Below are 14,715 nucleotides of genomic sequence, written 5' to 3' on the forward strand. Positions count from 1 at the left end.
GAGAAAGGATGTGACTTACCCACAACCATGCAGGCAGTAAACAACAGCACTGGGGTTTTAACCCAAGGCCTTTGATTATAAATCTAATGCTACCTGAACTACACCAAGCCACATCTCAATTCTACTCATTTAATTTGAATTTAAGTTAACACGCACTTACTATGTGCTAGGCATCAGGGTTATAAAACCAAATATGAACAGTAAAATTGATTTCTAGTACTTTTCAAGTGACTTACTGATCCTAAGATAAATGGGGTGCCTCATTTTTCTTGAGGAAATGTCATATTCTCATCAATGAAACCACATTTAAGATCTAAGCAGTTGAAGTGTTCATCTGTTAAGGTCTTTAAACAAGAGCTCAGGCATGAAAGAAAAATAGGTGCCCCCTGAAAGAATCCAGTCAAGGTCCTAAGGCCAGTCTTACAGAAAATTAATTATAATATGTTCGCATATTTCCATGCTCGTGTAACAGGGAAAATTACAACCACTTAAGGCAGTGGCAATAACACTTCAGAAATTCTGCAGATAAGGCCCAAGGATGAGATCAGAGACTGATTTGCATACTGTTTACAACTAAATAGCAGGCCTTAAGGGCTTCTCCAAAAGAACTCATTAAGGATAGTAATCAGCAAATATTTATTGAGCTTCTAATGTGAGCATCACATAGTATTAGGCAAATACTCTCCTCAAGCCCCAGACATCTAGCTTAAGGGTAATTTCTTCATATAGAAGTGGCTGATTGAGAGAGAGAGAGAGAGAGAGAGTCTTTGGGTTTGGTTTTTTAGTTAAACCCAACAGCATGGAAGCATTACAGCTATCAACTTCTTCTCTAAAGGAAAAGAAATTAATTTATATTTTCAACTTCTTTTAAAGAAGATTACACAAGTTGTTTTGCCATTTTTGTCCCTAGACAAGTTTCAATGAACACCAGAATAGGAGGGGGAAACATTTTTTAATTGAAAAATAAATCAATACATCTCAAATAAAACAGCGTGTTTTACAACATATGATGTAACTGGTGGAAGAGAATGGTTTTCCTAAGTGGTATGGTGAAATTTAAGCATTTCAAATTTGAGCATCAATCTCCCCACCCCAAGTTTCATTCTGAACTTATATTGTAAACCCATTAGCCCTAGTCCTTCTTTAATTCATTAGCAAATGGAAGGCATTCTGAAATTATCATTTCTGATTGCTTCAATCCCTTTATTCCCAGTCTTAGAATTTGTATTCCATACCCTTTGTACCTGAATAAACCTCCTAGGGTAGTGATGTTATTAGCTCTGTATTCTCAAATAGGAACATAAAACATTAACATTGTGTTTATGGAAAGTCTTATAGATATAAAAAGAGACAGAGACACCTCAAACATTACAGACATTTAACTTAGTCATAAACTAAACAGGCTTCAAAAGGCAATTCTATCAAACTTATACACCATAGCCAGTTGGCCTTTAAAGTTCTCCAAGTCTCAAAATACTTTGATATATTTAAATTATTCAACTATTGAACTTATTGCTTTATACTGGAAAATTAGGTCAAAGTCTTTTTGGAAAGTTTTAATTGTAATTCCAAGGGCATTTAAGCAAAATGATACTGTTCAAGTATTTCATTAACTTTCACTCTTTGGAATGACAGAACAGAGGCTATGCTCATTTCCGTGTATGGCTTCCTATGTGATTATTGCGGACACCCATTGATTAAGTTACTCTTGTTTGATTGAAAATTTTTTTTTACAAAATACCACTTCCAAAATTAACATCTTTATTAAATCAGTTAAGAAATGTTCACTGTAGAAAAGTTAACATTGAGGGTTTTAACAAAACCAAAATAGACTTTTTTTACACAATATGTATATTAGCAGCAAACTACTTTTGAGGTTTCCATTTTCTGCTGTTTTTAAGATAGCGTAAACAGTATACATTAGCATGGAATGTCAGAGTCCACTCTTTGTCGTAATTCTATGATTTAGGCCTTCCAGTGCAAGGTAATTTATGATGCATGTGTAAACACTCACTCCCACCACAACTGAAAACCAAAAAAATGCAAAAGGTAATCCTGTTACTACAAAGTCCTGAGACAGACTTTCTGGCTTAAGAATTTATTCTCGTTGATTTAGCCTCACCTTCTTATGACATAAACCATGAGCGCTACACATGCATGTAAACACCCCCTCCTCCCCATCTCCCACAGAAAAAGTATTAGCAGCCAACTGGACAACCTGGCATTTGGTTTCTGAGTAGGTTTTTGGAAATGTTGGTGACTATACATATTTAACTAATCCAATAAAAACCCTTTGACCTCCATATTGCTTTTCCATTTTCCCCCCATATCTAGCAGATAAACGGTGCATGTATATCACCTGCAAAAGTGCCAAAAATATATAGCATACACCTTAGCCTTTATGAATAAAAGAAAATTTCTTATATACATAGAAGAGGATATACCTCATTTAAATACCTGTTTATCAGCATGTAATACCACCAATTCAAAAGAAAAAAAAAGTTCCATTAAACTCACTTGCTGTCATAACTACTTAGAATCACTACTGTTAAAATTCTGGGACCAAGAATTGCTCAAGTAACTGTTTCTTCAGTGTTAATGGTCAATGACAGTCAAAGATTAGGGCATCCCACTTTTAACTGTCTTCCACAGAAATAAAACTTAAATTTTCCTTTGATAACAGCATATAATTTCATCCCAATGACAAAAAAGAAAGTTACACAGCTATGCAATACTCCACGTTTTTAACATAAGGAAACAGAACGGCAACATTCACCTTCCTTTCTTTAAGTATTAATATTACTAAAGAAATCTCACTACTCTTCAAAATACTAAATTCTATAAATATAATTTTAAGATTAATTTTTCAGCTACAAATCACAAGAAAAGATGACTTTCCATTTAATTCTCAAATTTTCCATTTTGATAGTAGTAATAACTGGCTCAGATTTATAAGGGTTTAATCCATTTTTTAAAAAAATTTGTTACTTTTACTGCACAATGAATAAAGTGGGAAAACTGCATCAAATTAAAAAATGAGAAATGAGAAATTCAAGAAAGTTTAACATAGAAAAGAATAAGGTACAACATTTACATCAGCAGACTCCATTTTTCACCATCAAAGGGAAGTTCCTTTCTATGCTTTTTAAGTAATACTATAACTTCCATTTTTCAAGGATGAAAAGACAATGTTTTTAAAAGTCTATCCTTGTTTTACAATAAAAACAAAAGAGCAGACTGAATTCCTTTTTATTAATATACACATCAGGCTACTGAACGTGAATTCAAGTAGCTTTTCCCTCAAAGATGGCACTTGCAGATAGAAGATGCAGATGACTACAACCTTCAGAAGTTTACTTGATAAGATTCTTCAACAGCAGTTTGATATTGTGTTTCCTCATCTAACTGAAGATTCTAAATGAAAAAAGAAAAATTGGGAATTAAAATAAGAGAAGTATCATTTAGGGATATTCAACTATTTCAATCCTACTGCATAAGGATTTTTATTGCTGGTCAAAGCCAGCTAAATAAATACATTAGTATTTAGCTTTGATGGAAGAGGGCAAATTTTATCTTTCACAAATAAAATTACATTGGATTCATTACTCCAGTCTTTATTTTCTATTCTTCATCAATGAATTTTAGCCATTATCTTCCACATGAAATTAATATCAAATTGCACCAGTAAAATACTCAATATTTGCAAAATTGAAATTTACATTCTTTTTTTAAAAAAGGCATTTTAACTTTTAAATAATCATTTCCATTATTTATCCATTATTTAACTCCAATTAGTTTCTATCACAAAGCAAAAAGAATATTGCTGATGAAGCCTAAATGAAGATCAAATAATACTTTTTAAATTTTATTTTTCTTGGGATTTTTTGGCCTGTGTTTTCTTTTGCAACATGGATTATTATGGAAATGTTTTATCTGCATGACTGCACAAGTCAAGTATATCGAATTGCTAGCTGTCTCAGATAGGGTAGTAAGAAGGGAGGATGGGAGAATATGGAACTCAAAATGTTAAAAAAAAGTTAATGATTGTCTTTACATGTAATTTGAAAAATATTTAAAAATATAAATATGAAATATAAAAATTTTATATTAAAAAAAGAAACAAGAATGTTTATTTTTGAAGCTGGGAAGGTTTGAGATTTTTTTAACTTTCATAACTAAACAGTAAACAGACTTGGTGATTATAAAATTTCACTATTATTTCTGCTACTTTTTCAGGTAAGTAAAAGTAAATTCTAGTTTTGTCACATGTAACTTTAAGTGTTTCAGCTATCAGGGTCATATATATACCATTACCATTTCTATTATCTGGAAAGATAACATTTTGAAATATAATAAAATTTTGAAATATAATAAAAAGTTAATAATCAGCTAACATTTATTAAGTGCCTATTATGTGCCAGGAACTCTGCTAAGCCCTAGGGATATACAGAAAGGCAAAAAAATTAAACAAAATAAAAACTTGCTCAAGAAGCTTACAGTCTGGAAAAAACTAATGGGGAAGATTTTTTAACAATATTGATTACTCTGCAGTGCTAACTTATCAGACATCATCTTCTTAATCATACCAGCTTGAGAAGACTTGTATTTATATATATGGTAGAACACTTATCTGTTAATCTTTAATTATTTTTTTATTATACTAAACACCTGTTTTATCAAATGGGCAGTTTAACTGTTCAATAATTCAACAGAAAAACAGATGATGACCTTTAAAAGTTGGTTAACTTTATATATTTAGTATTTATTAAGTAGTAGTAGCTACTACAGTAGCTAAAAAGGTCACATCGGATAGATTTAGTGACACCTACACAAAACCATATAACAGCAATGGCATTTTGAATGGGTTTTTTGGGGTTTTTTTATTTTGTTTATTTATTCATTTAGTTTTAGTTTTCAACATTCACTTTCATTAAGATTTTGAGTTCTTAATTTTCCCCCTCCTTCCCCAAGATGGCATATAATCTGATATAGGTTATACATGTACAAACATATAAAACATTATTTCCATATTAGTCATGTTGTAAAGAAGAATCAGGACCAAAGTGAAAATCCACCAGAAAGAAAAAACATATAGGGAAAAAAAAGAATAGTATGCTTTGATCTGCATTCAGACTCCATAGTTCTTTCTCTGGATGTGGATGGCACTTTCCATCTTTAGTCTTTTGGAACTGTCATATATCACTGCATTGCTCAGAACAGCTAATTCTATAAGAGCTGGTCATTGCGCAATGTTGCTGTTACTGTGTACAATGTTCTCCTGGTTGTGCTCATGTCACTCAGCATCAGTCATGTAAATCTTTCTAGGTGTTTCTGAAATCTGCCTGCTCATCATTTCTTATAGGACAATAGAATTCCATTGAATTCATATACCACAGCTTTTCTTAAAAGACCATGGAGGAGTGAGAAAAGCTCTTATTTTGGAGCTGGAAGTCCAGAGTTCTGTTCCTAACTCTATTTATTACCTGTGTGGCTTTGGCAAGTCCTTTCACTTTTCAGGGTGTCAGTGTCTTCATGTACAAAATTGAGAGGGCTAGATAAATAATCTCTGAAGTCCCTCCCTTCTAGCTACAATTTTATGATCCTATAAATTATTCAATTTTAAATAGCAAATAAGTCTTTATTCTAAAGATATTACCAGTTAGCCAGATTCATTTGAAAAACTATCTTTCATCTTTAAAAAGTGTTCTTCTAGGGAAAGCCAGGTGGCACAGCAATACAGCTCCAGCCTTGGAGTCAGGAGGACCCAAATTCAAATCTGGCCTTAGACACTTGACACTTACAAGCTTGTGACCCTGGGCAAGTCATTTAACCCTGACTGCCTCAACAAACATAGATATATAAATAAAATAAAAAGTCTTCTTCATTTTACTTTGCCATTTTTTTCAAAATCCTCTATTTCAAGCTGCCACAGTACAGTAGGAAGAGCATCAGTTCAGAGGACTTCAGTTCAAATCACATCTCTTATATTTACTACAACCTACATGACAGCAGATAAGTCAAACCTCTAGACCTTGGTTTCCTCATCTGCAGATGAAGGGGATGGTCAAGATGACTTCTGAGGTCCTTTCCAAATGTAAGCCTATGGTTCTTTGATCCTTTTGTTGCCCTTCTCTGAATGTCTCCTGCCACTTCACTGCCACCTATGTACACTTATCAACCCCCTTGCAATCTGGTTCATGATACTCAACCACTCTACTCAAACTATTCTCTTTCCAAGGTTATCAGTAATATAAACTGCTAAAAATCTAATGTCCGTATCCTCAGTTCTCATTCTTCTTGATTACTCTGCAGCTTCACTACTGTGCTACCTCATCCCTCCTAAATATCATCCTTCACTGGCTTCCACAGCATTGATAAAGCTGGTTTTCCTCCTATCTAGCCACTGTTTTCCTAAACTCTCCAGTTTTATTTACTGTTTCATCATCCATCCATCTCCCATACATTAAGTATAAATATCCACACCAAGAATGTTTTGGGGCTTCTGTTACCTCTTCACTCTATCCTCAAATGATTTCATCAGCTCTCATGGTTTTAAATCTACATATTCAACCCCTACATCTCTTACAAAAAGAACTCAAGTTCCACATAGTCAAGTGCCTGCTGTACATCTCCAAAGGGGTACCTACAATGGCAGCTCAAACTCAACACATATGAAACTAAACTCATTAGCTTTCTCCCTATTTCACCCCTCCTCAAACATCTACCTTTGTCAAGAACACAACTAACCTCTTAGTCACTGGGTTCAGAACTCTGGAGTCACAGGAATACAAAGAATGGGAAATGACCTTCAAGATCACCTAATCGTCATTATGGAGATGAGGAAAATAAGGCGAGAAAACTGACTTGACCAAGGTAACACAAGTAGTATAAGTAGAGTCACGAATTTAAGTCTTCATACACCATAATTAGTGCTTTTTTTACCTACCCTTGACTCTTCCCTTTCTCCCTCATCCCCATATTCAATCAGTTGTCAAGACCTACCAATTCGCCAGCAAACATCTCTCACGTTGATTTTGTGTACATGGTTACTATCTTAATTTAAGAACAGCTTCAGGGGCGGAGCCAAGATGGCAGGGTGAAAGCAGTGACTTGCTTGAGCTCTCCTCCAAATCCCTCCAAATACTCATAAAAAATGGCTCTAAACAAATTCTGAAGCAGCAGAACCCACAAAAAGACAGAGTGAAACAAATTTCCAGCCCAAGACAACCTAGATGATTGATCAGAAAGGTGTATCACGCCGGGCTGGGAGCGCAGCGCGGCATGGGGCGCAGGCCGCAGCAAACCTGGAGCAGGCCTCAGAGAACTGAATCTCGGGCAGCTGTGAAGGTTTCCAGACTCCTCAATCCACCAATGCCAAACACAACTTAGAAGGTCAGTGGGAAAAGTCTGTTTCTGTCGCTGCTGAGAAAGGAAGGAGGGGTTTTAGCTCCATTCCCCAAGAGCGTGGGCCAGGGGTGGGGTGGAGGGGCTGCATCCCAAGCTTCTGGCCTACAGACTGAGGAGGAATCAAGTGGCTGATCAGAGAGGGACTGCAGGGATCTCTTTGCCAGTGCTGGGGCAGGAATCTCTTGCTTTGTCCGTGTTTGGATCTGGGCCACAGTTCTGGGTGGCGGTGCTGGGGTGAGGAGGAGCACTAGCTTGGTAGAGCTTGTAGTGGCTGTGGAGAGGAACCCCTCCTCACAGTTACAGGTCAGAAAGGAGTACTTGTAGTCACAGGACAGGAAAGGAGTAAACACCTCGCCCCTTATCATACCACCTTGGGAGAACTGAAAATTTACAGGTCCCTACAAGTATCTCTGAAAACAGCTGTACAAACCCCCCAAAGCTTGGGACAGTACATTCTCCACATTGGAAGCAGATTCATACCTTAACAAAGAGTTTAAAACTCAAGTAATTGGCCAGGATCATAAGCAAGCAGTGCAAAAAGAGTCAGACCATAGAATCTTACTTTGGTGAAAAAGAAGATTAAAATATACAACCAGAAAAAGACAACAAATTCAAAGCTCCTACATTCAAAGCCTCCAAGAAAAATATGAATCAGTCCCAGGCCTTGGAAGAGCTCAAAAGGGATCTTGAGAAGCAAGTAAGAGAAGTAGAGGAAAAACTGGGAAGAGAAATGAGAGTGATGCAAGAAAATCATGAAAAACAAGTCAACAGCTTGCTAAAGGAGACCCAAAAAAATACTGAAGAAAATAACACCTTAAAAAATAGACTAACCCAAATGGCAAAAGAGGTCCAAAAAGCCAATGAGGAGAAGAATGCCCTAAAAAGCAAAACTGGCCAAATGGAAAAGGAAGTCCAAAAGCTTACTGAAGAAAATACTTCCTTAAAAATTAGAATAGAGCAATTGGAAGATAGTGACTTTATGAGACATCATGACACAGTAGAACAAATCCAAAAGAATGAAAAATTAGAAAACAATGTGAAATATCTCATTGGAAAAACAACTGACCTGGAAAATAGATCCAGGAGACATAATTTAAAAATTATTGGACTATCTGAAAGCCATGATCAAAAAAAGAGCCTAGACATCATCTTTCAAGAAATTATCAAGGAAAACTGCTCTGATATATTAGAACCAGAGGGCAAAATAGAAATTGAAAAAATCCACTGATCTCCTCCTGAAAGAGATCCCCGAAGGAAAACTCCTAAGAATACTGTAGCCAAATTCCAGAGTTCCCAGGTCAAGGAGAAAATATTACAAGCTGCCAGAAAGAAACAATTCAAGTACTGTGGAAGCACAATCAGGATAACACAAGATTTAGCAGCTTCTACATTAAAGGACCACAGGGCATGGAATATAATATTCCAGAGGGCAAAGGAGATAGGATTACAACCAAGAATCACCTACCTAGCAAAACTGAGTATACTCCTTCAGGGGAAAAAATGGTCATTCAGTGAAATAGAGGACTTTCAAGCATTCCTGATGAAAAAACCAGAGCGAATAGAAAATTTGACTTTCAAATACAGGACTCAGTGGAACATGAAGAGGTAAACAGGAAAGAGAAATCAGAACAGACTTATTAAGACTGAACTGTTTATATTCCTGCATGGAAAGATGATATTTATAACTCATGAGACCTTTGTCAGTATTAGGGTAGTTGGAGGGAAAAAATTATATGTATGTATATGAGATAGATAGAGGGCACAGGGTGAGTTGAAGATTAAGGGGTCATATCTGGAGAATAAAATTAAGGGATGAGAGAGGATTATACTCAGAGAAGAAAGGGAGAGGTAGAATGGGGTAAATTATCTCACAAAAAAAAAAAAACCAGAAAAGTCTCTTACAGTGGAGGGGAAATGGGGGAAAGTGAGAGGGAATGAGTGAATCTTATTCTCATAGGATTTGGCTTAAGGAGGGAATAACATACACATTCAATTGGGTATGGAAATCTGTCTTACCCTACAGGAAAATAGGGGGAGAAGGGGACAAGAGAGCAGGGGGATGATAGAGAGGAGGGCAGATTGGGAAAGGGGTAATCAGAAATAAATACTTCTGAGGAGGGACAGGGTCAAAAGAAAGAACAGAATAAATGGGAGGGCAAGATAGGATTAAGGGAAATAGAGTTAGTTTTTTACAACATGTCTACTATGGAAGTGTTTTGCATAACTGCACATGTATGGCCTGTATTGACTTGCTTGACTTTTCAATGAGGGTGGGTGGGGAGGGACAAAGAGAGCAAATTTGAAACCTAAAGTTTTAAAAACATATGTTTAAAAAAATGTTTTCACATGCTACTGGGAAATAAGAAAAACAGGAAATGGGGTACAGAAGTCTATCCTGCCCTACAGGAAAATAGAAGGGGAAGAGGATAAGAGAAGGGGGGAGAGAGACAGAAGAGAGGACAGACTAGGGGAAGGGATATTCAGAATGCATGCCATCTTGGGGTGGGGGGAGGGGGGAGATGGGGTGAAAATTTGGAACTCAAAAACTTGTGGGAGTGAATGTTGAAAACTAAAATAAATTTATATTTTTTAAAAAAGTGACTTAGAATCCTAGGTTTAGGGCTGGAAGGGACTTTCAGAGGCCATCTAGTAGTAATCCCTCATTTTACAGATGAGGAAACTGAGACCCAAAGAGGTGATGATGTGCCCAAGGTTACTAGCTGAGTTGGTATTCAAAACCAAGTCCCTGGACTCTAACCCAATGAAACAGAAGCTCCTTAAGGTCAGGAGTGATCTCATTTTTTTATGTACCCCCAGTACCTAACACAGTGCTTGCCACTCAGTAGGTGCTTAATAAATGCTTGTTAAATTGAATCTGAACAAAAAACATTTTCGGAAAAAAAAAAAAGCACAGCTTCATCTTTCACCTGGACTAATGTACCAGCTAGCTGCTTGGTCTTTCTGTTCCTAATCTCTCTCCATTTTGATCAATTTTTCAGAGTTGCAAAAATATTCTAAGGCAGGTCATCATATCATTACACAGCTCAAAAAGACTTGATGTCAATAAAATCAATGCAATCAAAATTGGAAAGAAAGCAGAAAGATGGGAAAATTATTTTTTTTTACAAAAAGTGGCTCAACTCATTTCTCAAACACATAGAGAACTGAATCAAATTTATAAAAATACAAGCCGTTCGCCAATTGATAAATGGTTAAAGGATATGAATGGGAAATTTTGAGATGAAGAAATCAAAATTACCTATAGTCATATAAAAATGTTCTAAATCATTATTAAGAAGAGAAACGCAAATTAAAACAACTCAGGTACCATCTCAGAAGTTGGCCAATGTCACAGAAAAGGAAAATGATAAATGATGTGGGGAAACTGGGACACTAATGCACTGTTGGTGGAGTTGTGAATTGATCCAACCATTATGGAGAGCAATTTGGAAATATGCCCAAAGGACAATCAAACTGTGCACACTCTTTGATCCAGCAATACCAATAGGCCTATATCTGAAAGGGATCAAAAAAAGGGCAGGCGCCCGGGCAAGGGTAGGGATTCATTTGTACCAAAATCTTTATAGCAGCTCTTTTTTGTGGTGGCAAAGAACTGGAAACTGAAGGGATGTCCAGCAAATGTGGATGCCTGGACAAGTTGCACTTAATGATTGTGATGGAATACTATTGTGCTAAAAGAAATGATGACCAAGATGCTCTAAGAAAAACTTGGAAAGACTTACATGAACAGATGCAGAGTGAAGTGAGCAGAACCAATAGAACATTGTACACATTAACAGCAACATTTTATGATGATCAACTGTGAATGACTTAGCCATTCTCAGCGATATAGTTATCCGAGACAATGCCAAGGACTTGAGACAAAAAATACTATCACCTCCAGAGAAAGCACTGATGGCGTCTGAATGCAGATCAAAGCATACCGTTTTTTAAAATTTTTTTTCCTGAATTGGATTGGGTTTTTTTAGTCCCTGTTTTCTTTCACAACATGACTAATAATGGAAATGTTTTGTATGACTGAACATATAATAACCTATATCAAAAACTGTTTGCCATCTCAGGGAGGGTAAAGGGGGGAGAGGAAGGAAGAGATTTTGGAACTCAAAAATTTTAAAAAACCAATGTTAAAAACTGTTTTTACATGTAATTGGGGGAAAAAAACCACTGAAAAACAACTTTGTGTGGCCCCTTATTGCCTATCAGTAAAAGAAAAATTCCTTAGTCTGGAATTTAAAGCTCTCCATAATCTAGCTCACACTTATACACATACACACTACTAGCTGTTCCTTGAATTCAACATTTCTTCTACTTTCTCACATTTTTACCACGTCACTGTCTTATTCCTCCCCCTATACTATGTACCTTTCTTCAAAGATCAGTTGTCTCTTCCCCTATGAAATCTCCCCCAAATCTCTCCTAGCTACCAGTTCTTAATGTTATCCTCAAAGAATCCTGTATTTGTTTGTGTAACATGTTCTAACCCTAATAGTAGATTATAAGTTCCTCGAGGACCAGAGACTGTCTAATTTTAGTTTAATACTCCAAGTGTCTCGAACAGTATCTGCTTCTTACTGAACAAATGTTGAGGGTGAATAAAATGCTTGATGAATAGAAATGAATTAATCTTGATGGGTGTTCTTTTTAAAAGGATTATAATTTCCATTTACTATTTATATGAAGAAGTGAAAACTGTACTGCATCAATTTTTATAGGACTGCAATGGAGCTAAATGAAATCTTTTTCGAATCATTTTTATAAATAAGAAAACTGAGGTGCAGATAGGATTCCATGATTTGCACATGAAAGGTAGTTAAATAACAGAGTAAAAATTCAAACCTAAGTCTTCTCACTATAAATCCATTCTTTCCACCACAGTAACATCAAATCGAGATGACTGTAGTTCTATTTTTAACCACACTATCCCATGACAGTTTACTGGTTTTTAAAAGGTAGACAAAAATTTACTATTCTAAAGATCTGCTGTACACTTCAAAAGAAATACTGTTTATATCACATACAATTAAAGAATTAATAATCAACTAATCCTTTATAAATTAGCAGAGGTACTAGCTGGACTGTGGCCATTTTAAAGGCTGCTAAATTGAAAAATCTTTTGTATTTAGCAGAATAAATGTCACCTAATTTGTCTAAAAACATTCATTTGTCACACTTTAATTATGGATATCAAATTCAAATTTGGAGAATTATTATTTACTATTAACTGCATAACAAGAGGAGTAAAATTTTACTCAAAATATACATCTGCTCTTCTATTAATACCTGGAACATCTCAATCCTTACCAAAACTAAAGCCGAGCCTCCTTTAAGAGGCATTTGTCTTAGGCATACAGATAATCTTGTCGCTTTAGAAAGAATACTATTTTTATAGGATTACTAGACTTGAAAAAAAGAAATATCTACAGAATTTGTTAATCAGTTGCATACTTAATTCCTGAAGGCCCTGAGATCTTTCTTGACAAAAAAAGTAATTTTCCACCAATTTACAGACAACTTTTATATCTAATATGATATAATCACCACCTGTTAAGAGTAGATGAAAGCTAGGGCTATCACTTTCTAGATAAGGTTTATTTTTAAAGGTCAAAATAAGGGCTCCATTACATCACTGTGTCACAACAGCCTACTCAAAATACATAATTTAGATAGAAAGTTAATAGAGTCGTTTGATTTTCATACTTTTGAAGAAAACACTTACCACAAATTCTCCATAATCAAATTGATGTCTTTGATTTAGATGGCTAACAAAATTTCTAGTAATCTGGCTAGGATCTCCCCATGGAAGAGACACACAAATAGGACACGTCTAAAAAGAGAAATATATAATAGAATTAAATCCAATCATGAAAATGAATATTCACACACTGTTAGGTTGACAAAGATATTGTACTGTCCATTTACCTGACTTACAATGCTAAAACAGAGTAATGGTTTTTACATCCAACTTCCATTGGCTCATTTCCCAACCACCTATTTTATAACTTGACCTTTAGTGCAATCATAGAATCTGAGTTGAAAAAGATGCCAGGAGTCATCATCTATCCTAACACATATTTGGAACAGTAACCATTTCTTTTACAATATCCCCACAAAAAGAATTCCCCTCCAGTGAATATCAACAAGTATTTATTAAGTGCCTACTATATGCCATGCACAATACTGAATCATTTACTGTTTATGTGCCAGGGATGTAAGCTGAGGAAAAAAATGTTTTTAAAGGAATAATCCCTACTCACAAGGAGCTTATATTCCAATGGGGGAGATATGCACATATCAAAATATAGTGTCCCAAAAATTTCAAGCTACTAAAGTTTGAAACTGCACTAAGACTTTTGGCACACTCTGTATATAACTTATTAAGAAATACAGGGCAAGATTTGGCAACTAATTGGATTTGTGGAGTGAGAAAGGCTGAGAAGGTCAAGATAATGCCAAGGTTACAAAACCAGGAAACTAGCATTTAGCACAGTGCCCGATACATAAGCCCTTAATAAGTTGCTTATTTCCTTCCTTCTTACAAGAAAGATGACAGTGACTTTGACAGAAATAATAACTATTATTTACATAGCTCTTTAAGGTCTGCAGAGAGCTTTAAATATACTAACTCATGTGATCTACACAACAATCTAGGGACAAGCTATTATTACCCCATTTTATAGATGAGGAAACTAAGGCAGACCAAAGTGATTTGCCCAGGGTCATAAGAGCTAGTGTCTGAGGACAGATTTTGAACTCAGGTCTTCCTGATTCCAGGTCCAGTATTCTATCCATAATGCAACCTAGCTGCAAAGAAAATGGCAAGCCTCAGGAATGTGTCAGCCAAAATCCAAAGCGCAATTACACTTCCACTTCAAAGTAAGAAAACTGCAAGCCAACAGAAATAAAAAGTACCAAAGAACCACAGTCAGGCTATCCCACAAGACCTAGCAGCTTCTACTATAAACAACAGGCATTCTCAGAACAAAATATAGCAAGAAGCAAAATAGATAGGCTTACTTAATTACAACCACAAAAAATATGTCCCACAAAAAAAGAAAAAGAAGATGGACCTTTAAGGGAACACATAACTTTCAAGCATTCTGAATTAAAAGATTAGAGCTAAGTAGAAAATTTGAACCTAGAAAGAAATGTATTTGAACAACTAGAAGGGGATACAGAATGATTAAATGCTAACATTCTAATAAAGGGAGGAAAACAAATGTCCCTTCAGAATATTAATATCTTCAAAGGACACTGAGGGCGTTAAATAAGACAATGAGAAAATCTGTG

General features: G+C 35.6%; 1 protein-coding gene across 1 annotated transcript in view; it reads right to left on the minus strand.

Annotated features, from left to right (window-relative positions):
- Positions 1 to 933: 933 nt before the first annotated feature.
- The window catches only part of RNF138 (ring finger protein 138), a 54,729-nt gene continuing 40,947 nt past the window's right edge, over positions 934 to 14,715 (minus strand). Inside the window, 2 exon segments of the mRNA XM_020992544.2 lie at positions 934 to 3,414; positions 13,145 to 13,252. Coding sequence (XP_020848203.2) covers positions 3,346 to 3,414; positions 13,145 to 13,252 — 177 coding nt within the window. The 3' untranslated portion in view covers positions 934 to 3,345.

Source organism: Phascolarctos cinereus, unplaced genomic scaffold (assembly GCF_003287225.1).
Source record: "Phascolarctos cinereus isolate Bilbo 61053 unplaced genomic scaffold, phaCin_HiC Scaffold_4;HRSCAF=312, whole genome shotgun sequence".
NCBI classification, from domain to species: Eukaryota; Metazoa; Chordata; class Mammalia; order Diprotodontia; family Phascolarctidae; genus Phascolarctos; species Phascolarctos cinereus.